The sequence below is a fragment of the Mustela lutreola genome, chromosome X, assembly GCF_030435805.1.
Source record: "Mustela lutreola isolate mMusLut2 chromosome X, mMusLut2.pri, whole genome shotgun sequence".
Classification (NCBI taxonomy): Eukaryota; Metazoa; Chordata; class Mammalia; order Carnivora; family Mustelidae; genus Mustela; species Mustela lutreola.
The window spans coordinates 78180695-78207817 of record NC_081308.1 but is presented as its reverse complement, the minus strand read 5'-3'; the positions used below and the strand labels follow the sequence as shown (position 1 = coordinate 78207817).

At 34.0% G+C, this 27123-nt stretch overlaps 1 protein-coding gene across 2 annotated transcripts; it reads right to left on the bottom strand.

Moving 5' to 3' along the window:
* Positions 1-581: 581 nt before the first annotated feature.
* PABPC5 (poly(A) binding protein cytoplasmic 5) lies at positions 582-6690 on the bottom strand. Of its 2 annotated transcripts, none has more exons than XM_059158129.1 (2): positions 6470-6690; positions 582-5928 (listed from the first exon to the last, which is right to left on the bottom strand). In XM_059158129.1, the coding sequence occupies exon 2, from the start codon at positions 5782-5784 to the stop codon at positions 4636-4638; it is 1149 nt and encodes a 382-aa protein (XP_059014112.1). In that variant the 5' UTR covers positions 5785-5928; positions 6470-6690; the 3' UTR covers positions 582-4635. The 2 variants fall into 2 exon arrangements, with proteins under 2 accessions (XP_059014112.1, XP_059014113.1); XM_059158130.1 differs by having other exon boundaries at positions 582-5810.
* Positions 6691-27123: the final 20433 nt, after the last annotated feature.

Sequence of the window (27123 nt, the reverse complement as noted above, 5' to 3'; positions counted from 1 at the left end):
TCCCAAGACACTGGGATTATTATTTGAGCTGAAAGCAGATGCTTAATGACTGAGCTATGCAGGACCTCCATTTTGGAAGTTTCAAATCAATCTCAAAACTTGTATAATTATTTATTCTACAGTATAGAAGATTTATTTTTTATGCAAAAGATGCCAACATCTGGTATTTCCCTTACTAGTTTTAAAACAAAGAAACTAATTTACTCTGATAACTGAGATGGTCATAGCATATATCATCATTTGCCCCTTTTCCTGCAAGTCTCTCCAATGTACTAAGTATTTTCTTAGTTAAATAAAATACAAAGGCTCCAAACTTTTGTTGAAAAATTTAATGAGAACACTGATCATTTTTGGTTGCCAAATGGGAAATCTTTTAAAATTGACTTTGACTTTAGAGGGTGAAAGTACATGAAGTTAGTTTATTTATTTATTTATTTTTAGTTTTATGGTAATTATATACTCAATATTTGTACATTGAGTAAAGTCTTTCTCAGATTTCTAATGCTAGCTAGATTATCTAACTACTAATCATGATCCTTTGGAGCCAAGTAGGATACATTAACTCTCTTGAGTCTCCAAGAAACCATTTGCTAAGTCATACTTCATGGGAAGTAACACCCTAAAATATGTAAGAAACAATTTCACATGCATAAGCATTAGTCTTTCAGGAATTATTGTGATCCCATTTGATTTAATGTAGGAGCAGGGCCCTCTGTGGAATAGTTTTGGTCTTGGAGGAATATCCCATTAATTTATTTAAAAAAATGTTTCTATACAAATAGACTTTCATTTGAGTCATGCCAACTATTAGAAGCTCATCAATTGTTGAACAATAACAAAAAAGAAAGCATGAGGATTATAAAAGTATTGACAACACCTTAACGGTATAATGACTATTCTATTTCACTAGTAACAGAACTTTAGAAGCACCAATCTATTTAAATCGGTTCCAAATTATTTCTTCATGGGATAAGATTTAATAAAAAATGGCTTATTCTCTAATTCATTTCATTTGTGAAATTCTGAGAAGGGAATTGAAAAGCAAACAAATGGAGGGTAATTCAACAAATAATCATGGAATGCTAAATAAATTCTGGGTATTACTGTAGGTGCATATATCATCTATATTCATACACATATATATCATACACATATATCATCTATATTCAGTTATTTATTGATACACTTCTAACTATTCCCTTAAATTAGGCCATTTATAGATAAGATGGTATTTACACCATTCCTAAACATTCCCTTAAATACACAGTAATCTTAGTTATTTCTCCCTTGTGCTGAAAATATCTTACACATATAACATTTTATTTTTCCCTTTAACCAAAGATACAACCAGAAAGGCACCACTATATGTAAGAAATTTTCTTTAAAGAAAAGTCTCACCAAAATAATCTTTAATAAAGCAACATTCATTTTTTTAAGATTGATTTATTTTAGAAAGAGAGAGAGCAGAGGGAAGGGGCAGAAGGAGAGGGAGAGAGAAACTTAAGGAGACTCCCCACTGAGCACAGAGCCCAATGCAGGGCTTTGTCTCGGGATCCTGAGATCATGACCTGAGCTGAAACCAAGAGCTGGACACTCAACCTACTGGGCCATCCAGGCACCCCACAAGGCAATTTTCTTCTCCCTGGGTACATTTGAAGTTTGTACAGTGACTTTTTTGAAAAGCTAAAAAAATATATATTTTTTTTTTAAAGGAAGAAAAACAAAACTTGTGTTTAACAGTCTATCCTTGAGTTTACCATGACAATTGATAGTACTGTTCTATTAATTTTTACTAATTATCTTGTGCTAAGAAATGTTTTTAATGTCTTTTCACCAATATAAGCTGTCCAGTTGGTTTGCTCCCAATTTGAAGCCTTAATTATTAGTCTATTAAATGTTGTTAAAATGAAAAGTGCAAGATGGGAATGCTACCCAGGTGTTTTTGTTCAAATAAAGATTATCTTTCCTTTATCTTTTTACCAACTAAATTCAGAGTTTCTGTCTATTTTGCAATGTCCTAACATGTATGTTTTATCTGTCCTTGGACATATTTTAATTAGTCCTTTATTTATACAGGCTGACTTCTTGAAAATAATAACCAAATACTTGAACAATTTCCCAAAATGTATTAAATGCTTATACTTGAAGATTTTTACCTACTAGAAATCTTTTGTGATTTATACTGAATCAAAGCATGTGTCAAGGTTTTAAGTTAACACTAATACTTAAAGTTTATAAATTTAAATGAAAACTGGTAATGGGTGAAAAGGTGTAGAGAGTACATATGGTAAATAATTACTAAGGTAATTACTTAATTAATTACTTAATTACTTAAATAATTACTAAGGTAATTATTTTAAATAAATAAACAACTGTTTGCATTGTTTTCATGTATTTTAATGATCACAATGTTTATACCATTGGGCAAGTAGGCTCAGAAAATATGAAAAATTATATCCCATTGGTTTTAGTTTTACTTTTGTCAATTTAAGTAAAGGATATATCTTGAATGTTTTTTCCAAAATTCTGATACATATATCGATGTAATGTGTATTTTAATTTCTCTACCGGACTTAAGCTTTTATATGCTATAGATACTTTTTCTCAAGCTCGTGTAATGCACACTGTTTTAAGCAAGGAAGTTAATCACAACACTGTTTACAGATGTAGAATACATTGAAAAACACATAAATCTTATTCAATATGTGTTACTTAGATAACCTATAGTACATCCACACAACGGAATACTGTGCAGTCACTCAAATTATGATACAGATCAATATTTATTGACATAAAAAGATTGTTTTAGTTTAAAATTTAACAAAACACAGTACATATAGTATGTTATTTTTTGTTTGTTAAATAGTGTGTGTACACATAGGAGAAAAGGTATGGAAGTATATGTATGCATTAAAAACACTAATAATGGTTATCTCTGAACTGTGGAAGTTTTACTTCTTTATAAATGACTGCATTGTGTACATTTTTTAAATGAGCATGTATTATGTATATGATCAACAAAAGCAGTGATTTTCATTTGAAAATACTTGATAATGAATATAAATGCAATTTGTAGATAAACAAGTACACAGAAACAACTTTTTCTCATTATTTTATGGGCACATAGCTAACAAAAGTGTTAACAAAATTATATATTTATACTTCATTATGTATGTAACCTAAGATTTCTATACAACATAATAAAAGCCAATTAAGAATAAAGACAAAACATTTTCTTATGGTTGGAACTGTGATATGAATGAATCTGATTTTTTAAAAGTAATTATTTAAATTTTACATAAATTAAGTAATAATTTCTCTATTTCCAAAATGTATTTGAACACCCACATATTAAATGAAAGGCAATGTAAAAAAACCCACAAAAGTATAATATGTATGGAAGGTAGAAGGGTAGGGAAAAGAGGAGACTATAAGTAAAATATGGAAAATCCATAATCGAGAAATAACATGCTAACTAATGTAACTGCAATATAGAACAGAACATTTTGTCACAACTTCCAAGCAGCCAGACATAAAGAGAACCATACTGGATTAATAGCTTTCATATAATAGATGGAGGCATATGATTTAATCACAAGAGACAAGCTTTTCCTTACTTTTGATAGATATGTAAATATTATCACATGGATGTATTCAAAAATTTACAAGAGATAATGACAAGTTTAATAGAAGATAATCTTCAATGTAGTTTTTCACATCACTGTACGGATTATTTACCCTTATACTGACACTTTATAGAAATGGAGGTAAAATTTTAAAATTATCTATAGGTAAAGGCAATTCAATGCAGTTATTCATCTTTTTTTATTTTAACATGACCCATCTATACTACTAAGGAGTTTAGAAAATGAGTGGCAAGAATGCTCCTTAGACTGTCTTCATATATTTAATTTCTCAGGAAAGATCTTTAAGATGAAACTCATCATTTTAATTATGCTTAAAGTGTTAATTTCCTAAGGTATTGATTGAGAAAACACCAATATGTTTATTTCTCTAGGCATGAAGTTAAAGAAAACTCCCAACACTTAGTCAAAGCCACTGTCAACTCTGTGGTATGCCCACAATATAGTAGAAAAGGGGAAAAAAAGTATAACGAAACTCACATCTCCTTAAAATAATATTCATTTTAAATAAGGTAAAATTATGCACAAATGTTAAGTGAATCACATACATTTTCCCCTGCTCTATTGATTTCCCAAAAAGCAAGTTAGAAGTTTTCTGTGTGATAGATTCAGAAATATTGTTTATTTTGAGAATATTTTCATAGAAGAAATTATATTTAGTATTATAACTGGAATAAGGAAGGAACTATAGTCAATCAATAACCTTACCTGGACTGAATTAGGAAAAAAAATATGTGGAGAGATGAATTTTATTCTACATATTCCTAAGGATATTTTATCAAAAGATAGTACAAAAATGATAATTTTACAATTAGAAATTATGTTCTTCACTAAAATGAACAAGGTTTTCTAGGTTCACTTTTTTTCCCCCAAAACAAAGTATTCACTTAAAAAAAAAAAAAAACCTGGAATAAAATAACCTCTTATCACAAAGGAGCCCAAACTAAGTAGGCATCAGCTTAAGGCTGAAACAAATTGAGCATTCTTATTCTCACCACCTGCGCCTGGCCTGGCCCAGGGTAACATGCAGGGGCTTAGAGCCCACTGTGCGACCATTCATCTCATCCACTGCTTTGGTAGCATCTTCAAAAGAGGAGAAGCAGACAACACCAAACCCTTTGCCTTGCCCTACTTCCACCATCACTTTGGCCCGGCTAATTGATCCAAAGGAAGAAAATTCCTCCTTCAGTTTTTCATCATCGATGGTCTCATCCAGGTTCTTAATATAGATAGGCACCCCCGGAGGCCGACTTTTTTCTTTTAATCTCAGTCGTTCAAATCTTCGTCTTAACTCAGCCAATCGTTCAATTTTCTTCTGTGCCCGCCCTACATATAGAACTTTCCCATTGATGGACTTTCCATGCAGGTCTAATACAGCCTTTTGGGCAGCCTCGTGTGTCTCATACCTCACAAATCCAAAGCCCTTAGATTTCCCACTGGCATCTCTTATAACCTTAACACTCTCAGTTGGCCCATAGCCACTAAAGATTTCCTTCAGTTGTTCGTCATCCAAGTCATCTCCAAAGTTTTTAACAAAAACATTGGTGAAAGTCGCTCTATCCCTGGTTCTGACTTCAGCTGCCCGCTCTTCTGGGAATTTGAATCTGCCAACATACACCTGGCGGTTGTTAAGCCGCACTCCATTCATGTGCCAGATGGCTCTATTGGCAGCGGCCAGGCTATCAAAGTGCACATAGGCATAACCCTTAGAACCATTGTCATCACATACGACTTTGCAGGAGAGAATGTTCCCAAAGGCAGAAAATAAATAAAAAAGAGCCCTATTGTCTATGGATTTATCCAGGTTTTTGATGAATATATTTCCAACTCCAGACTTTCTTAAGCGGTCATCTGGCTGAGACCACATGAGGCGGAAAGGTTTGCCATTAATTAAGTCAAAATTCATTGTATTCAGGGCCCACTCAGCATCTGCAGGAAAGCGGAAGTTAACATAGCCATAGCCCAGGGGGCTGCGGGTCACGGGGTCACGGCATATTCGGGTGAAGCGCAGAGGACCAGCAGGCCTGAACTTTTTATATAGCATATCCTCCGTGACATCTGGGTCCAAGTCACCCACGTACAGGGCAGCCTTTAGGTACTTCTTTTTCTTGCCAGCAGAATTAGGCTCTCCACTCCCCATCTTTCTGAGTACAGGGAGGTGGCTCTCTTGAGAGAGGGGGAAAAAAAGGCTGATTTCTCTAAGCTATGGGCCAAGCAGCAGTTCATAAACAGAAGAAAGCCAAGGAGAAGAAAGCTAAAAGCAGACTCAGAATCACTGTTGAGGCTGAGAAAATGAAGTTCAGAAACAGCTGGTCAGCAGGCTCAGAACAAACACATCAGACAAATATGCATCCCAATAACGAATCTGTTCTACCTAAGAGGACTTATAATTTCCGCCCATTAAGATTTAAAATCGGTTTCAAAAGCCAGTAGAAAGAAATTTCCTGTTCCCCATTTAATTGTAAGAAATCATCAAGCAGCTGGCTGTCACCCCACATCCAGCATTGCAGACAGAGGCCTTGAGACCTGTTTTCTGCATAAACATAGGCCTCGAGCTCCTGTTGGCTTAAAATTCTATTAACAGTGTCAGGGACCAAACGTGTATTCCTCCGCCGGCTGCCTGGCCGGTCTCAAGCTGGCTCTCAGATAGAAGGCCGCTAAACACACTCAGCGTCAGCAAAAGGGCAGTCTAAACACTTGGTGCGCTGGGGCCGGAAGGCAGACTGCAGAAGGCGGATCGGATCGCACAGAAAGACAGACAGACAGACACACGCGCTGGAGACAGGAGACCGCCCAGATACCCCAGATGCCCACCGGGTACGGACCGAGTGACGCGCGGTAATTTCGGCAGTCTGAGACTCGCGGCAGGTCCGGAGGGACTGACTGGCAGACTCGCACTGGGTCAGCTCAGGCGGGAGGCGGTTCCGGACAGATGCGGGGCGGAGTCAGAGGAGAAGGGCAGATGCGCAGCGGGCGGGCAGAGAGAGCAGGGACGGTGGACGTGGATTGCTCTCCACAGGACAGACCGACCCAAGGACGAAAACCATTTAGCTGTGGTAGAGCGGGCGGGGCGTGAGGAAACCCGGAACCCTGCTAAGTAACTTCCCGCTTCCTCTGTGCCAAGATTAAAACAACAACAACAACAACAACAAACCGACATATTTTTATTTTAAAATATTATGTGTTTGTTATCTTAAAATATTAATTTTAGGCTGCTGACCCCAAAATCAAAGCAGGAGGTGATCACCTAGGCAGAAAGAACTCTCATACTTTTTTTTCTTATTAGAAAAAGCAATTCCCAATACAATTTCTGCTTAGGAAATAAGATATAAGATTGGTCACTCTCCTGAGTTAATTGGAAAGTCAGAATTGGCAGCTGTACTGGATTCCCATTAGGTGCTGAATGATCACAGGGTCAAATAAAACATAGGGCCATGTTGTGTTTGGCCTTTTTCCTTACTCCATTAAACTCTAACATAATGATCACATTATCCCCAGGTAGTAGGCAGAATTCTTTTCATTACTCCAGTAATACTAAGATTTGAATGACTGGAGAACCATAAAATGGCTTTTTTATGATACCTTGTGCCACAAAATGTTGAAAATGTGCCATCTCCATAATCACAAATTACAAAATCTTACTGAAGGAGATAAAACCTGAAGAATCAATACAAAATGTATGATTAATGTTCACAGATGAAATACACATGTAAAGATAGAGGCGCTTTATGCATTAATTACTGATTATCTTATTTTATAAGTTTTTATTTAAATTCCAGTTGGTTAAAATACAGTGTAATATTAGTATCAGGTGGACAATATAGTGATTCAACACGTCCATACAACACCTGGTGCTCATCATAAGTGCACTTTAATCCCCATTACCAATTTAACCCATCACCTATTCACCTCCCCTTCGGTAATCATCAGTTTCATATAGTATTTGTCTTTTTCTGACTTTATTTCCTTTAGCATAAAATTCTCTTACATCATCCATGTCTTCGCAAATGGCAAGATTTCATTCTTTCTTAAGACTGAGTTATAGTCCATTGTATATATACAATGGTGCATACTATATATATATATATATATAATATTCATATATATACATACCACCTATTCTTTATCCATTCATCAGTTGATGGACACTTGAGCTGTTTCCATAGTTTGGCTATTGTAGATAATGCTGCTATAAACTTCAGGGTGCATGTATCCATTTCAATCACTATTTTTGTGTTCTTTGGGTAGATACCTAGTAGTACAATTTCTGGATCATAAGGTAGTTCTATATTTACATTTTTGGGGAAACTGCATATGATTATCCAGATTTTCTGCACCAGTGTGTATTTCCACCAACAGTGCAAGAGGATTCCCCATTCTCCACATTTTCACCAATACATGTTGTTTCCTATATTGTTGTTTTTAGCCATTCTGACAAATGTGAGTTGATACCTCATTTTAGTTTTGTATTTCCCCGATGATCAAAGATGTGAGCATTTTCTCATGTGTCTGTTGGCCATCTTTATGTCTCCTTTGGAAAAATATCTTTCCATGTCTTCTGCTCATTTTTAAATTTGGGTTTTTGTTTTTGGGTTGTTGAGTGGTATAAGTTCTACATATATTTTAAATACTAACCTTTTATCAGATATGTCATTGCAAATATCTTCTCTCATTCCAAAGATTGCCTTTTAATTTTGTTGATTGCTTCCTTCACTGTACAGAATCTTTTTATGTTGATGAAGTCCCAATAGCTTATTTTTGCTTTATTTCTTTTGTCTCAGGAGACATATCTAAGAATTTGCTACAGATGATGTCAAAGACAGTAGCATCCATGTTCTCCTTTAGGATTTTTATGATTTCAAGGCTCACATTTAGGCCTACATCCATTTTGAATTTATTTTTGTCAATGGTATAAGAAAATGGTCCAATTTCATTCTTTAGCATGTTGCTGTCCAGTTTTCCCACTGTCATTTGTTGAAGAGATTGTCTTTTTTCTTTTGGATATTTTTTCCTGCTTTGTTGAAGATTTATTGACCATACAGTTGTGGGTTCATTTCTGGGCTTTCTATTCTGTTCCACTGATCTATGTGTCTGTTTTTGTGCCAGTACTATACTGTTTGACCACTACAGCTTTGTAATAAAATTTAAGGATTTTTTTTTTTTAGATTTTTAGTTATTTATTTGACAGAGAGCGAGATCACAAGTAGGCAGAGAGGCAGGCAGAGAGAGAAGAGGAAGCAGGCTCCCTGCTGAGCAGAGAGCCTGAGGCGGGGCTCCATCCCAGGACTCTGGGATCATGACTGGCGGAAGGCAGAGGCTTCAACCCACTGAGCCACCCAGGCGCCCCTGTAATATAATTTAAAGTCCAGAATTGTGCTTCCATCAGACTTTCTTTTCTTTTTCAAGTTTGCTTTGGTTATTTGGGATCTTTTGTAGTTCTATACAAATTTGGGCATTACTTATTCTAGCACTGTGAAAAATGCCGATGGTATTTTGATAGGGATTTCTTTAAATGTATAGATTGCTTTGGACATTATAAACATTTTAACAATATTTGTTCTTCCAATCCATGAGCACGGAATGTCTTTAATTATGAATTTCAATATGAGTTTTCAACTTTAAACCATGGCAAGAAACAATGTTTTAAGTTTAGACTCAACTCGGGTTTCCCACTTTATCTCTCCTTAAAGTTTGTGAGAAACTGTTTTGGAGAAGAGTGTTTCCCTCACTTTGGAAAATCATCAATATTTATAACACTCAGGTCCTTATCCGGTCCCTTCCACAACCCCTCCCCTCTAAAAGAAAATCCAAACAAAATTTATATCAGTACTAATATGCTGGAAAAGATCTTGGCAATAACAAAGAATGCAAATGAAGGACATGACCCCACTGGATGTTGTTTTAAAAAGATATTATAAGAACAGGCTAAATTCATGTGGTGCTTCATTTTTTACATCTTACTTTTTCTATTAAACGGTGTATTTGACTACAGATAACAATTTACCCTCATTATTTACTTAAATATTTAGTAATTTTCTTTATTGAACTCTTGTGCTTATTTTATAGGATTCATGCTTAGGTAGGACATGGAGACTATATGAAAAAAAGCAAGTGCAAACAATAAATAAAATAGAGATAGATCAATAAAAATTAGTATCATAATACAACCACAGTAATCAATATGTAGAAACACTTGTGAACACCTGCTTAGCTTATCATATTTTGAAAAAAAAAACATCTTTCCTTACAACTTTACTTTAGTCAACCATGGGCTAGAATCTTGGACTGTTTATTTTTCTTATTTAAAAATATTACTTTACTGCAAATATTATATTAAAATAACACAAATCCAAAAGAATAATTCCCACAATATTATCACTGAGTCAAATCAATATTTCATTTTGATCTAACCATCCAAATGTTTTCCATATTCTAATTCATTTGTGTATATATTCTCTAGGATTATAGATATAACTGGATTGTTAAAAGCAATTATTTTCAAAATAAACTCCTTTCTAGACCTATTTGTTATTTTGTGGTCATTGAAGTATAGTGATTCTAAACTATAGTAAACTTTTGAGTGGGTAAAAAATCAGAAATTTAGAACTGGTTTAAAAAGAGTGAATTTTAGAAGAGTTCCCTCTGCTAAGCAGAAGTTTATGGGGGTGGGGAACCATTTATTTAATCCTTTTAAAATTTAAGTTGAGAAGCATCTGTAAAACAAAAATTAGATATAGAACATTTCTCTGTCATTATTATTATATATTAAAGGCAAGTGTATAGCCTATTGTAAATATGATTCATATATTAAATCCATTAAAAATCCCCACCCAGATTCCTAGGGCAATTGGTTAAAGAACATCTGAGTCTTTCAGAATTTGAGAAATGTTTTGCATGAGGAAAGAATCCGGAACAACTGGCATTCTAAGTGCATTCCATCATATGTTGTTATTTACAGTTAATAGCAATGTGTCAGCTTGAGTGGAAGAAGAGGAAACTTGGGAATTTATTTTTCAGGTTTGTCTTAACAGGCACTTGATTCTATGTTTCCAATTAAATGTATCAGCAGTACAAATTGCTGAGGCTTCACAATGAAACTAAATTTGCTGCTTTCTTGAGTGAAGTCTGTGCTGACTGAAAAAAAAAATTATAAAGTAAAAACTTAATTACCTAGTACTTGATTCATATTTTTTTAGATACAGGACAATTGCAAGAAAGCAATTTGACATTGAGAATGTGGTATGAACAGGCATTTTCATAGCAGGTTTTGGAGCCAGTAGTGATTCTATTTTTCAATTACAAAAATTTTATCCTGAACTATGAGTACTTATGCTCTGAATTACAATCCTGAAGGCACCTTGATAAGATTTGTTATCAAAGAATTATTAATTTGTGTTTATTAGCGTATACTTACAAAGTGAGAATGTGACCAAAACTAGAAATTTTCAAGAGTTTACAATGGAATAGAATTAACTATTCAGCCATCAAAAATAGTGAAATTTTGCCATTTTGCCATCATTTGCAATGATGTGAATGGAGCTAGAATGTATTATGCCAAATGAAATAAGTCAGATAAAGAAAAATACCATTTTATTTCATTCATATATGGAATTTAAGAAACAAAGCAGATGAATATATGGGAGAGGGGAAAAAAAAAAAACAAGAGTTTATCAAACCATGAAAGACTTAAAGATAGAGAACAAACTCAGGGTTGAGGAAGGGAAGTAGGTGGGGGATGAGCTAAATAGATGATGGGAATTAAGGGAACTTGTTATGAGGAACGCTGGGTATTTTATTTAAGTGATGAATCACTGAATTCTACTCCTGAAACTAGTATTGCACTGTATGTTAACTAACTAGAATTTAAATAAAAATTTGAAAAAAAAGAAAGAATGAGGCGTATTTGTATGTCCTGAATAGAAAGTTTTTTAGAATGTTTTATTTAATAAAAAATGCAAAGTACTAAATAATTTATGCTAAATTTTTAATAAATCAGAATGTCTTATTCTTCAATACTTAACCAAAATTTCAGTATTTTTTTAAATTATAGAACTATATTTTATATATAGAAAGCAGTAGCTATAATTCATACATTTATAACCCTAGGGGATTTATTGAAAATTAAGACAAATGTGTTAGTTTAATATATTTTCTTTTTTCACATGTATCATGGACTGAATCTCTGTTGAATAAAAAGTCATATATTTTTTATTCTAGCCATCTTGAAAAGTATAAGGTAGTATCTCATTGTGGTTTTGATTTGCATTTTCCAAGTGGTTAGTGAAGTTAAGCATCTTTTTATGTGCCTGTTGGCTATCTGTATGACTTCTTTGGGGGAAAAAAAATGTCTGTTCAGGACTTCTGTCCATTTTTAATGGTATTATTTATATTTTTTTGGTGTTGAGGTTTTTTTAAAATATTTTTTGTATATTAACCCCTTAGCAGATATATCGTTTTCAAATATCTTCTCTTATTCAGTAGGTTACCCTTTTATTTTGTGGATGTTTTCCTTTGCAGTTCAAAAGCTTTTTGTTTTGGTGTAGACCCATTAGTTTATTTTTGCTTTTGTTTCAATTGCCTGAGGAGACATATATAGAAAAATGTTGCTAAGGACAATGTCAAAGAATCTACTGCATACATTTTCTTCTAGGAGTTTTATGGTTTACATGTCACATTTAGGTCTTTAATCCATTTTGAGCTTATTTTTGTGTTTGGTGTAAGAAAGAGGCCCAGTTTCATTTTTTTGCATATAGCTATCCTGTTTTAACAAAAACATTTGTTGAAGAGACTGTTTTCCCGTTGTATATTATTGTCTCTGTCAAAGACTATTTGACTGTATTTTAGTGTGGATTTGTTTATGAGACTTCTATTCTGTTCTGTTGATCTGTGTCTATTTTTGTACAAGTACCATACTGTTTAGATTACCATAGCTCTGTATTATATCTTGAAATAAGGGATTGAAATAACAAGCGTTGACAAAAATATGGAGGGAAAGGAACTCTTGTGCACTGTTGATGGGAATGTAAATTGATGCTGCTAATGTAAAAACAGTATGGGGGTTCCTCAAAAAATTAAAAATGGAAATAGCATATGATCCAGTAATTCTACTCCTGGGTATTTATCCAAAGAAAACCAAAACACTAATTCCAAAAGATGTATGCACTTTATGTTTTTTGTGACATTATTTATAATAGCCAAGATATGGAAGGAACCCAGGTGTTCATCAATAGATGAATGAATAAAGAAGTTGTGGTACGTATACACAAGGAATATTTCTTAGTCATAAAAATGAATGTGATCTTGCCATTTGAAATAATATGAATGGACTTAGAGGATATATTGAGAAGTGAAATAAATCAGAGAGAGCAAAATAGCATATGATTTCACCTATATGTGCAATCTAAAAAACAAAATAGAACAAGCAGCAAACAGAGAGCAAACTGAAAGTTGCCAAAAGAGAGGTGACTGAATCAATATGTTATATGCTTGAAACTAATATAACATTATATGTTAATTATACTTCAATAAAAATAATAAAAGTTAAATGGAAAAGACAAAGGAACTGCTGCAAAAATGTCATGCATTCTACAGTGAAGAAATCTGAGTATTAATAAATATAATACAACATTATGTAACAACTTTATATATATTTAGGTTTTATTAAGTGTCTCCTTAGGATGTTCTTTCAATTAGATCATCTAAGTTTAAAATAAATGTAAAGAATACTATTTATGAATTTATGCAATTGATGGGTAGTCACAATCTAACCTATCTAAAAGTTTATATAACATATATGATATAGAATCAAAGTATTTCCTGTTATGATGCATTAAAATAGAGAAGGAGTATCACCCACTTGGCAGATAGCCTCAAGCAAATTTATTTCTTCTCACTAGGGTCTGTTTACTGAGCATATGCTCATACAGGAAAATACACACACACACACATACACACACACACTCAGCCCACATACTTTGATTTGTAACATTGAGTTATAGTTATTTTACTTGACTTATAACAAGAAATAAATATTTTTTAAACATCAACTTTGTGCCATACTTTTGTTTTTTAAATTATGGTTAAAACACACAAAGTTTACCATCTTAATGATTTTAAGTGTACAATTCAGTGGCACTAACTATATTCAAATTTTTGTACAACCAACACCAGTACCTATCTCCAGAACTCTTTTCATCTTGCTGAACTGAAACTCTCTACCCATTCATCTATGCTTTACATGACACTTAACATTTCTTTTATTGGGCATTAAAGCTGTTAATTATTTTATTATCATGATGCATAATGCTTTCATAAACATCCTTATTCACATACAATATATTCACATTGCAATATATTATTGTTCCTATTTCTATTAGCTATATTTTCAGAAGTGAGGATTACACAGTTAAATGGTATATGTAATTTAGGTTTTATTAAGTGTTAGTTTATTATTATTTGGTTATATGCACAGTCACATTTCTTTTGAACATGCTGTATTTTACCAACAACATGGAAATTTGGATGAAATGACCAATTATTAGCAAAATAAGAATTACCAAATTTGATTCAAAGGAAAAATAGAAGAACAATTGCTAATTGCTAGAATAGAGAATTATTTTACAAATAACTATTAAAAAAACAGGCATGGGTGATTTTATAATTGAGCACTATTCTATAGCCTTTAAGAAAATTTGAGTAGGGTCAGTGCTATTCTAACTATTTCAACTATAGTAAATCACTTTTATGAAATTAAGAGAGAATTCTTATAAAACCAGCTCCTCTTTTCAAAGCAGAATAAAGTTGTAGACTGATGGTCAGCCCATTTACTGATGGAACTTGGATACATATTGACTCGTTTGTGTGTCATGTGTGAGTGTGGCAGTAGGCAGATTGCTGTAGCAGGGTTGTTTTATATAAGGATTTAGAAGGGGATACGTAATGGGAAGATAATTAAAGACTTCTGGTTTAGAATGTCAAAACAAAATAAAATATTCCACATATTGAAAATCATATCTTATACTTTTTTCCTTCCTTCTGGACTACCTGTTCAGAAATGTAAAACATGGGAAACAGTTCTCCAAAGATCAGGAAAATTGAATATTTAAATAAATAGATGATTGAGAAAAATTCTCTGCTTTTCTGACATGGAAGTTCAGGTGTAACACATACGTTATAAAGTACAGGTCTTTTGCTCAAGTTTATTCTTAGGTATCTTATTGTTTGGGAGAAACTGTAAATGAAGTTGCTTTCTTAATTTCTCTTTCTGCTATTTCATTATTAGTGCATAGAAATGGAACCAATTTCTATATATTAATTTTGTAACCTCCAACTTTCCCAAATTCATTTATCATTTATAGTAGTTTTTTTGTGGATTCTTTAGGATTTTCTATATAAGTATCATGTCATCCACAAATAGTAACATTTTAACAACTAATTCTAATTCTCCACCCCCTTCTCTCCTCCTCCCCTTCCTCCTCTTGCTCCTCCTCCTTCTTACCAATTTAGGTATCTTTCAATTTTTTTTTTTCCTTGTCTGATTGCTGTTGGTAGGACTCAGTACTATGTTTAATAAAAGCGGTGAGAGTGGACATATCGGTCTTGTTCCTGATCTTAGAGGAAAAATTCCCAATTTTTCACCATTGAGTAAGTTTGTTGTGAATTTTTCATATAATACCTTTATTTTGTTAAGGTAAGTTTCTCTAAATTTACTTTGTTGAAGCTTTTTATAATGAATGGAATTTGCACTTTGTCTAATGTTTTTTCTGCATCTATTGGGATGATCATATATTTTGTATCCTTTCTCTATTATATATGATATATCATGTTCATCTATTTGCAAATATTTTCATCCCTGGTATAAATCTCACTTGATGATTGTGAATGATTTTTTGTATGTATTGTTGACTTGTTTTATTAAAATTTTGTTCAAAATTTTTGCATGTATGCTCATCAGAGATATTGGCCTATAGTTTTTTCATTTGTTGTTGTTGTTGTTGTTGTTATTTTTTTTCCCTTGTTGTTGTTGTTGTGTCCTTATATGGTTTGGTATAAGGGTATTGACCATCTGGCAAAGTAAATTTGGAAACTTTTCTTCCTCTTCTATTTTTTTTTTATTTGGAATAGTTTAAATAAGAACAGTTATTAACTCTTCTTTAAATGTTTGGTATAATAACTTGCGAAGACATGTGATGCTGCAGTTTTATTTGTTGGGAGTTTTTTGATTACTGATTCAATTCCATTGCTAGTAATTGGTCTGTTCAAATTTTCATTTTCTTCCTGATTCGATTTTTGAAGGTTATGTTTCTATAAATTTGTCCATTTCTTTAAGGTTGTCTAATTTGTTCTCATACAATTTTTCATAATATTATTTTATAATCCTTTGCATTTCTGTGGTTTTGGTTGTTTTTTCTTCTCCTTAATTTCTGATTTCATTTATTTGAATTCTACGACCACTCTCCTTTTCATGAGTCTGGCTAAAGTTTGATCAACTTTGTTGATCTTTTCAAAGAACCAACTTCTGGTTTCATTGATGTTTTCTGGTCTCTATTTTATTTCTCAATTTTTTAGTCTCTATTTTTTAATCTCTATTTTATTTCTGCTCTAATTTTTATTACTTTCTTCCTTCTATTAGCTTTAGACTTTGTTCGTTTTTTAATTAAATTCATTTAACCAACGTATAGTACATCATTAGTTTTTGATGTAGTATTTAATGACATTTTTTTTTCTTTCTAACTACTTTAGGTGTAAGTTAGGCTGTTATTTGAGATTTTTTTTTTGAGGTAAGTCTATATTGATAAAATTGTCCCCCTTAAAACAGCATCTGCTATATCTCAAAGATTTTGAATCATTGTGTTTCACTTTCATTTGTCTCCATGTATTTCTTTAAAGATTTTATTTATTCATTTGACAGAGATCACAAGTAGGCAGAGAGGCAGGCAGAGAGAGAGGAGGAAGCAGACTCCCTGCTGAGCAGAAAGGCCGATGTGAGGCTCCATCCCAGGACCCTGAGATCATGACCTGAGCCGAAGGCAGAGGCTTAACCCACTGAACCACCCAGGCACCCTGTGTCTCTATATATTTTTTAATTTACTTTTTTTATTTCTTGGTTGACCAAATTTTTAGTATCATGTTAGTTAGCTCAGTGTATTTGTATCCTTTCCAGATATTTTCTGATAACTAATTTCTAGTTTCATACTTTTTTGGTTGGGAAAACATGAATGATATGACTTCAGTCTTTTTTTAAGTTTATTGAGGTTTGTTTTGCAACCTAAAACGTGATCTATTTTGGAGAATGTTCCATATATACTTGAAATTGATGTATACTCCATTTGTTTTGGATGAAATATTATTAATATATCTGTTAAGTCTAACTGGTCCAATGTATCATTCAAAAATACTGTTTCCTTATTAATTTCTGTCTGTATGATCTATCCATTAATGCTAATTAATTAACGTCAAATAATGAATTAATGAATTAATTAATGTCAATTAATTAATTAATTAATGTTAATTAATTAATTCAACCCCAGTTGGGGTGTTAAATTTCCCTACTATTGGATCACTGTCATTTTCTTTGCCTCTTATGTCTATTAATAGGTGATTTATGTATTTAGGTGGTCCCATGTTTGCTGTACAAATATTTACAATTGTTATGTCCTCTTGTTGGATTTTTCCCTTCATCATTACGAAAGGTTTTGTTTTGTTTGTCTCTTATTACAGTCTTTATTTTAATCTATTATGTCTGATATAAGTATTGTTACTCCAGCTTTCTTTTTGCTTCCATTTGCGGGGTAGAAGTTTTTTCCATCTCTTCACTTTTTATTTTTTTTAAAGATTTTATTTATTTATTTGACAGACAGAGATCACAAGTAGACAGAGAAGCAGGCAGAGAGAGAGAAGGAAGCAGGCTCCCCGCCGAGCAGAGAGCCCGATGTGGGGCTCGATCCCAGGACCCTGGGATCATGACCTGAGCCGAAGGTAGAGGCTTTAACCCACTGAGCCACCCAGGCGCCCCCCATCTCTTCACTTTAATCTGCATGTGTCATTAGATCTGAAGTGAATCTCTTGTAGGAAGCATATAGATGGGTCTTGCATTTTTTATCCATTTAGTCACCTTACGTGTTTTGATTGGATCGCTTAGATTATTTTCATTTGAAGTAATTATTGATAGGTATGCACTTATTGACATTTTGTTACCTACTTTATTATTGCTTCTTTAGTTCTTCTCTGTTCCTTTCTTCTCTTGCTCTCTTCCCTTGTGGTTTGATGGCTTTCTTTAGTGATATGTGTGGATTCCTTTCTCCATATTTTTTGTGTATCTATTACAGGTTTCTGACTTGCAGTTACCATTAGGTTCACATACAACATCTTATCTATATAGCTGACTCTACTGAGTTGATGGTCACTTAAGTTTTAACACATTCTAAGAGCAGCAGTTTTTACTTCCCCACCATATTTATGTATTCATTTATGTATATGATGTCATATTTTACATTATTTTATTTTGTGAATCCCTTGATTGGTTTTATAGATTTAATTGATTTTATGACATTGATGCTTTGACCTCTGTGCTGGTTTTATAAGTGATTAATCTAGTACTTATATTATATTTGTATTGCTCAAACATTATTTTTTTAAGATTTTTAAAAATGATTTTATTTATTTATTTGACAGACAGAGATCACAAGTAGGCAAAGAGAGAGGAGGAAGCAGGTTCCCTGCTGAGCAGAGACCCCGATGCGGGCTCAATCCCAGTACCCTGGGATCATGACCTGAGCCAAAGGCAGAGGTCTTATCCCACTGAGCCACCCCGGCGCCCCTGCTCAAACATTCTTGAAACTGATTTACTACTAAAGCTGAAAAACAGTAATTAATAATGAGAGGATATTTCTTCTGATTAATTATTTATCTATTTGTAGCTTCAATAATATTGAAACAACCCTTAGAATATTTAGGTACATTATTCATCAAGTTAAGTGTTCTCTCCGTTTCAAATTGAGTGCTAGACATTTTGCACTTGCTTCAGCTCTCCTCTTTCACCAGCATGACATTAATTTTTCTTCACATGACTGTTTTAAGAAGTTATTAAATTTTTGTGACATTTAATATATGATGGTATAAAGATACATTTTAAGGTCTATCATGTTTCATCCATTTACTTAAATGCCATGCATTTATTGAGAATCCTTTACATGTCAGGGACTCTGCTGGGCATTGAGGGTAGAATTTTGAACAAGACAGACTTGGTTCCTGCTATACATAATAGTTATCACATTCTAAGTGGGGGGTATATTATAGACAGATAAAGAATAAAGGAAAAAACTCTAATTTGTGACAAGATCCATATAGGAAACAAACTGGGTGATGTAATAGCAGTTAACAGTGAGATAGAGTGGCCTATCTTAAAATAATATGGACCTTAACAAACATTTTCAAAAGGCATGGATTTTACAACCTTATAAAATATTTAAATGAAATCTATGTTGATTGATGTAATTAAACAATTTACAGCAGGATCTATAGGTCCCAGAAGAGAAGTCATTTCCACTTCTCAGACTAGCAGCTGCATGACAAAGGATATGGTCATATTGAAAGTATTTTCAGAATTTGTTATGTTCAGAATTTCTTACATTAGTATAGTTCCAAATTTCTTAAGTTAGTATAGCTTACTACCCTTGGGAAATATAGGTCAAGCCCTAAAAATAGTATTCCTACTAGACTTCTTCACACACTGAGTTCTTCAAAAAGTTGTAGAGAATGTATTGTGGATTACTGCCAAAATAAAATATGAATTAAAATATCTGAAATAACTTTATCATGTATAATTATATTCGTAGATGCTCTTTTTGAAAAAAACAATCATATATTTTGTATAGGATCACTGTTGTTCTCCCTGTCCTCCCTACTTCCATTCTCCTTTCTCTCCTCCTTTCTTTCTCTGTCACTTTGTTGGTTATATTAATTTTTTTTTTTTTGTGGGGAGGGGGGAGTGTTCCTCCTTTTAATGTTATTTATTTTTATTTTTTATTTTTTTTCTTTTCTAAATTTTTGACTTCTAGTTGGTTTACATACACTATAATATTGGTTTCATGAGGAGAATTTAGTGATCAATCATGTACATATAAGACCCAGTGCTCATCACAAGTGCCCTCCTTAATACCCACCACACATTTAGACTGTCCCCTGCCCACCATTAGCACTCAGTTTGTTCTCTAAAGTTAAGAGTCTCTTATGGTTTGACTCCCTCTCTTCTTTCCCCCCTTCCCCTATGTTCATCTGTTTCGTTTCTTAAATTCCACATATGAGTGAAATCATTTGGTATTTATCATTCTCTGACTGACTTCTTTTGCTTAGCATAATACATCCTAGCTCCATTCATGTCATTGCAAATGGCAAGATTTCATTTTTTATCACAAGTAATTCCATTCTTTATAAATACCACCTCTTCTTTATCCATTCATCAACTGATGGACTTTTGGGCTCTTTCCATAATTTAGCTATGGTTTATAATGCTGCTATAACATCAGGGTGCATGTGTTCCTTTGAATCAATATTTTTGTATCCTTTGGGTAAGTACCTAGTAGTGCAATTGCTGGGTCATAGGGCAATTTTATTTTTAACTTTTTGAGGAAACTCCATACTGCTCTCCAGAGATTCTGTATCAATTTACATTCCTACCAATAGTGTAGCAGGCTTCCCATTTCTCTGAACCCTCACCAATATCTGTTGTTTCCTTTGTTTTTAATTTTAGTCACACTAACAGGGGTGATGTGATATCTCAGGGTATATTAAGATATCACATTCATATTGAGATATGAATGGAGTGATGCTGATAATCTTTTCATATGTCTGTTGGCCATCTGGATGTTTTCTTTGGAAAAAATTCATGTCTATTCATGTCTTCTGCCCTTTTCTTAACTGGGTTATTTGTTTTTTGGGTGTGGAATTTCATAAGTTCTTTATAGATTTTAGATATTAATACTTTATCAAATATGTCATTTATCGTCATTATCAAATATGTCAAACATCTTCTCCTATTCTATAGGTTGCTTTTTAGGTTTTTTATTTTAAGATTTTATTTATTTATTTGACAGGGAGAGAGAGGGGGAAGCAGGCTCCCTGCTGAGCAGAGAGCCTGTGCAGGGCTCCATCCCAGGACCCCGGAGATCATGACCTGAGCCCAAGGCAGAGGTTTTAACCCACTGAGCCACTCAGGTGCCCCTGCTTTTTAGTTTTGTTGATTTTCACCTTTGCTCTACAGAAACTTTATTTTGATGAAGTCCCCATAGTTTATTTTTGCCTTTGTTTTCCTTTCATGAAATGTATCTACTAACAAGGCACTGTGGCCAATGGCCAAAAGGATATTGCCTATTCTCTCCTCTAGGATTTTGATGGTTTCCTGTCTCACATTTAGGTCTGTCATCTATTTTGAATTTATTTTTGTGTATGATATAAGAAAGTGGTCTGGTTTCATTCCTCTACATGTTTCTATCCAGTTTTCCCAACACCATTCGTTGAAGAGACACATTTTTCCTTTGGATATTTTCTTTCCTGTTTTGTCAAAGATTAGTTGATCATATAGTTGTGGATTTATATCTCAGTTTTCTATTCTGCTTCATTGAACTATGTGTCTGTTTTTGTGCCAGTACCATACTGTCTTGATGACTAGCATTGTGGTATAACTTGAAGTCTGGAATTGTGATGCTTCCAGCTTTCCTTTTCTTTTTCAGGATTGATTTGGGTATTCAGAATCTGTTATGGTTCCATATAAATTTTAGGATTCATTGTTCTAGCTCTCTGAGAAATACTGGTGGTATTTTGGTAGGGATTTCATTAAATGTGTAGATTGCTTTGGGTAGTGTAGACATTTTAACAATATTTATTCTGCCAATCCATGAGCATGGAGTGTTTCCATTTCTTTGTGTTGTCTACAATTTCTTTCATAAGTGTTCTATAATTCTCAGAGTACAGATTTTTTATGTCTTTGGTAATGTTTATTCCTATGTATCTTACAGTTTTTGGTGTAAATGGAATTGATCCCTTGATTTTTTTTTCTGCTACTTCATTCTTAGTATATAGAAATGCAACAGATTTCTGTGCATTGATTTTATACCCTGTGACTTTGCTGAATTCCTGTATCAATTCTAGCAATTTTTTGGTGGAATCATTCAGGTTTTCTACATAGGGTATCATGTTCTCCATGAAGAGTGAAAAATTGACTTCTTTGGTGATTTGGAAGGCCTTCCCTGGTGGTCTAGTGGTTAGGATTCAGAGCTTTCTCTCTCTTTGGTGATTTGGATACATTTATTTCTTTTTGTTGCCTGATTGTAGAGGCTAAGACTTCTAGTACTGTGTTGAACAGTGGTGAAAGTGGACATCTCTGTCCTGTTCCTGACTTTAGGTGAAAAGCTATCAGTTTTTGCCCCTTGAGGATGATATTAGCTGTGGAGTTTTCACATATGACCTTTATGGTGTTGAGGTCCCTCTATCCCAGCATTATGGAGGGCTTTTATCAAGAAACGATGTTGTATTTTGTCAAATGTTGTTTCTGCATCTATTAAGAGGATCATATGTTTCTTTTCCTTTCTTTTATTACTGTGGTATATCACATTGATAATCAATTTGATGTTGTGATGATAATGTGATGATTGATAATCAATCATCAGATCATGTGGATGTTGAACTACTTCTGCAGCCCAGGAATAGAACCCACTTAGTAGTGGTGAATAATCTTTTTAATGTACTGCTGGATTCAATTATCTGTATCTTGTTGAGGATTTTTACATACATCTTCATCAGGGATATTGGACTATAATTCCTTTTAGTGGGGTCTCGTCTGGTTTTGGGATCAAGGCAATGCTGGCCTTATAGAATGAATTTGGAAATTTTCCTTCCTTTTTTTTTCCCAAATAGTTTCAGAAGACTAGGTATTAATTCTTCTTTAAATATTTGGTAGAATTTTCCTGAGAAGCCATCTGGCCCTGGACTCTTGTTTTGGGGGAGATTTTTTTTTTTTTTTTTTTTTTTACAGATTCAATTTCTTTGATGGTTATAGGTCTGTTCAGATTTTCTATTTCTTCTTGTTTCAATTTTGGTAGTTTAAATGTTTGTAGGAATTTATTCACTTCTTCCAGATTACCTAATTTGTTGGCCTACAATTGCTCATAATATTCTATTACAATTGTTTGTATTTCTGTGGTGTTGGTTATGGTCTCTCCTCTTTCATTCAAGATTTTATTTATTTGGGTTCTTTCTCTTTTCTTTTTGATAAGTCTGGTTAGTAGTTTATCAGTTTTGTTTTGTTTTCAAAGAAATGTTTCCTGGTCTCATTGATCTGTTCTTTTTTTTTTTTCTATATCATTTATTTCTGCTTTAATCTTTATTATTTCCTTTTATTCTGCTGACTTTAGCATACCTTAGGTACCCTAGGTACCTTAAATGTAATGGTAGGTTGTGTATTTGAGGTTTTTCTTGCTTCTTGGGGTAGGCCTGCATTGCTATATACTTCCTTCTCAGGACCCCTTTTGCCACATACCAAAGTTTTAGACCATTGTTTTTTCATTTTCATTTGTTTCCATGCTTTTTAAAAAAATTTGTTCTTTGATTTTCTGCTTGAGCCATTCATTCTTTAATAGCATGTTGTTTAACCTCCATGTATTTGTGATGTTTCCAAATTTTTCTTGTGGTTGGCTTCCAGTTTTATAGCATTGTGGTTAGAAAAGATGTGTGGTATGACTTTAATGTTATTATATTTTTTGAAATCTGATTTGTGACCTAATGTGTGATCTATTCTGGAGATTGTCCCATGTGCACTTGAAAAGAGTGTGTATTGTGCTGTTTTAGGATGGAGTGTTCTGAATATATCTCTTAAGTCCATCTGGTCCAATGTGTCATCCAAAGCCATTGTTTCCTTGTTTTCTGTTTCAGTGATCTGTCCACTGATATAAGTGAGGTGTTAAAGTCCCCTACAATATTGTATTTTTATCAATTTGCTCTTTTATGTTTGTTATTGTTTTTTATATATTTGGGTTCTTCCATGTTGCTTGTATAAATATTTACAGTTATTAAATCTTCTTGTCTTATTATCTCCTTTATGATTATTAATGCTCTTATTTGTCTTTTGTCACAGGCTTTGTTTAATGTCTAGTTAGTGCAATATAAGCATTGCTACTCTAGCTTTCTTTTACCATCCATTTACATGATTAGTCTCTATCCCCTTATTTTTAAACTTCAGGTGTCTTTAGGTCTAAATTGAGTCTTTTATAGGCAGCATATAGATGGACCTTTTTTTTTAAACCTATTCTGACACCCTATGTGTTTTGATTGGACCTTGTAGTCCATTTAGTCAAAAGAGTTACTGATAGATAAATACCTATTGCCATTTTATTATATGTCTTATCTTTGTTTCTAGAGATTTTCTCTGGGCCTTTCTTGTCTTTTTCACTTTTGGTTTCTCCTTTGCACTCCAAGAGTCCCCCTTAATATTTCTTGAAGGGCTGGATTAGTGGTCACAAACTCCTTAGGTATCGTATGTCTAGGAAACTCTTTGTCTCCCTTTATTTTCAATGATAGTCTTGCTAGATAGAGTATTCATGGCTATAGATTTTTCCCATTTGGCCCTTTGCATATATGATGTTACTCCTTTCTGGCTTGACAAGTCTCTGTAGAGAAATATGCAGCTAGCCTTATGGGGCTTTCTGTATAATTTAACAACTTCTTTTATCTTGCTGCTTTCAAGACTTTTTTCTTTATTGCTTTATTTTGAAAAAAAAATAAAAAGAAAGAAAGAAAAGAAATATTTACAACATATCTTGCTGTTGGCTGCTACTTTTTTTTTTCTATTTTAATTTTTTATTTTTTATAAACATATATTTTTATCCCCAGGGGTACAGGTCTGTGAATCACCAGGTTTACACACTTCACAGCACTCACCAAATCACATACCCTCCCCAATGTCCATAATCCCACCCCCTTCTCCCAAAACCCCTCCCCCCAGCAACCCTTAGTTTGTTTTGTGAGATTAAGAGTCACTTATGGTTTGTCTCCCTCCCAATCCCATCTTGTTTCATTTATTCTTCTTCTACCCACTTAAGCCTCCATGTTGCATCACCACTTCCTCATATCAGGGAGATCATATGATAGTTGTCTTTCTCTGCTTGACTTATTTCGCTAAGCATGATACGCTCTAGTTCCATCCATGTTGTTGCAAATGGCAAGATTTCATTTCTTTTGATGGCTGCATAGTATTCCATTGTGTATATATACCACATCTTCTTGATCCATTCATCTGTTGATGGACATCTAGGTTCTTTCCATAGTTTGGCTATTGTGGACATTGCTGCTATAAACATTCGGGTGCATGTGCCCCTTTGGATCACTACATTTGTATCTTTAGGGTAAATACCCAATAGTGCAATTGCTGGGTCATAGGGCAGTTCTATTTTCAACATTTTGAGGAACCTCCATGCTGTTTTCCAGAGTGGCTGCACCAGCTTGCATTCCCACCAACAGTGTAGGAGGGTTCCCCTTTCTCCGCATCCTCGCCAGCATCTGTCATTTCCTGACTTGTTGATTTTAGCCATTCTGACTGGTGTGAGGTGATATCTCATTGTGGTTTTGATTTGTATTTCCCTGATGCCGAGTTGGCTGCTACTTTTGATGTTAATGGGGATTCTCTGTGCCTCCAGGGTCTGAATATCCTTTTCCTTCCCACGATTAAGGAATTTTCCACTATTAATACCTAAAACAAAATTTTTGTTTCATTTTCACTCTTTTTTGGGGACTCCTGTAATACAATTGTTACTATGATTGACAGACTCACTGAATTCACAATGCTGTTGTGTTTTTTGGTTGCTCTATCCTTCAGGCCAATAGTCTTCAAAGGCTCTCCTTGCCTGCTGTGGGCAGTGTTTGGTCCCTAGTCTGAATGTGGTGAGTTTTAACTTGGTGTGTTGTGGTCTGCTTGTGAAATGAGGCCTGACACCAACCAGAACTGAGGACCTGCAGCACTCTCTAGTTGGAAGACACAGTATAGGCAGGGTTTTGTGCTGGTTTTGTGTGTGTAGAGCCCTCTGTGGTGGGACTAAGGCAAGATTCACTGAGAAGGGCAGTCCCACCAGAACACAGGATGGTGGTACCTTGCATAAACAAGTTATGCAGACAGTGTGGGTTCTGTGCTGCTTCTTGCTGATGGTTCTGTATTTATGCTCACAGGTGGCAGAACATGTTGCCAGCCTTTGCTCTGCAGAGTGATCTCCATGAATGCTGCCTCTCAGGGATATGCTCCAGGAAGAGCAAATAATCTTCTGTCTGTGTGCTCCAGGTGTTCACATTGCTGTTTCCAGGTTCTCTGCTCTTGGGTTGTTCGCTATTTTCTCTTTGGGAGCAGCACAGTGCCCTCCATGCTTTGTACCAGCCAAGCTTGCTGGCTTTTAAAACTCTAAGCTTTAATTCCTGCTGGTTACAAGAACTCATGAAAATCAAACACTCTTCTTTTCCAAGCCAGTGACTTTGAGGAAATATTTTCCTTGTACATTCCCCTGTGTGGTCTTCTTTCTCTCTTGTACTTCTTTATGACAATGTCTGCCTCTCCTCTACAGCACTTGTGATCTGTGATCCATTTCTCCCCTAAACCCTGTCTCCATATTTCCTACCTTCTTTGATGTGGCCTATTTTCTCCCTTTAGTTGTGGGATTTGTTCTGTCTTTCATCAGATGAATTTCTGGGGGCATTTAGAATGATTTGATAAATATCTAGCAGTGTTTGGGACACCTGGGTGGCTCAGTAGGTTAAGCTGCTGCCTTCGGCTCAGGTCATGATCCCAGGGTCCTGGGATTGAGTCCTGCATCAGGCTCCTTGTCCAGCAGGGAGCTTGCTTCTTTCTCTGCTGCTGCCTGACACTCTTCCTGCTTGTGCTCTCTTTCTCTATGACAAATAAATAAATAAAATCTTTTTAAAAAATCTAGTTGTGTTTGTGGGAGGAGAGAAGCCTAGTGCCCTCCTAATCCACTGCCATTTTCTTCTCTGTAGCTGTATTTTTAAGGAAATTATAATTTCCAGTTTTTGTTATTGTTCTGTTAAGAAACAAGAAGTCTAATCATCTTTTTTTAATCTAAAGGAAAGCTTTGTGTCTGTTGTAATACAAAGATCATTATAAAGCCTGAATATATATTTCCTTGAAGAACCATTTTCAACTCTGAGTATTTTAACCTCATCTAATAATTTTTTTTGTCAGTATCTTACTTCATTCTTTTGATTGCCAGAAACAACTGGCGTACAACTCTGAACTTGAAAATACACAATATACTCTAAATATATTTCTTTTAAAATGTTTAATTTTACACTTAAAGACATTAGGAAGGAAAGGGTGATTATTTACAAAATAAAGTGAAATGCTAACTTTAAGAAAGGTGTAAGGTCAATTTTTTTAAAGATTTTATTTATTTATTTGACAGAGATATCACAAGTAGGCAGAGAGGCA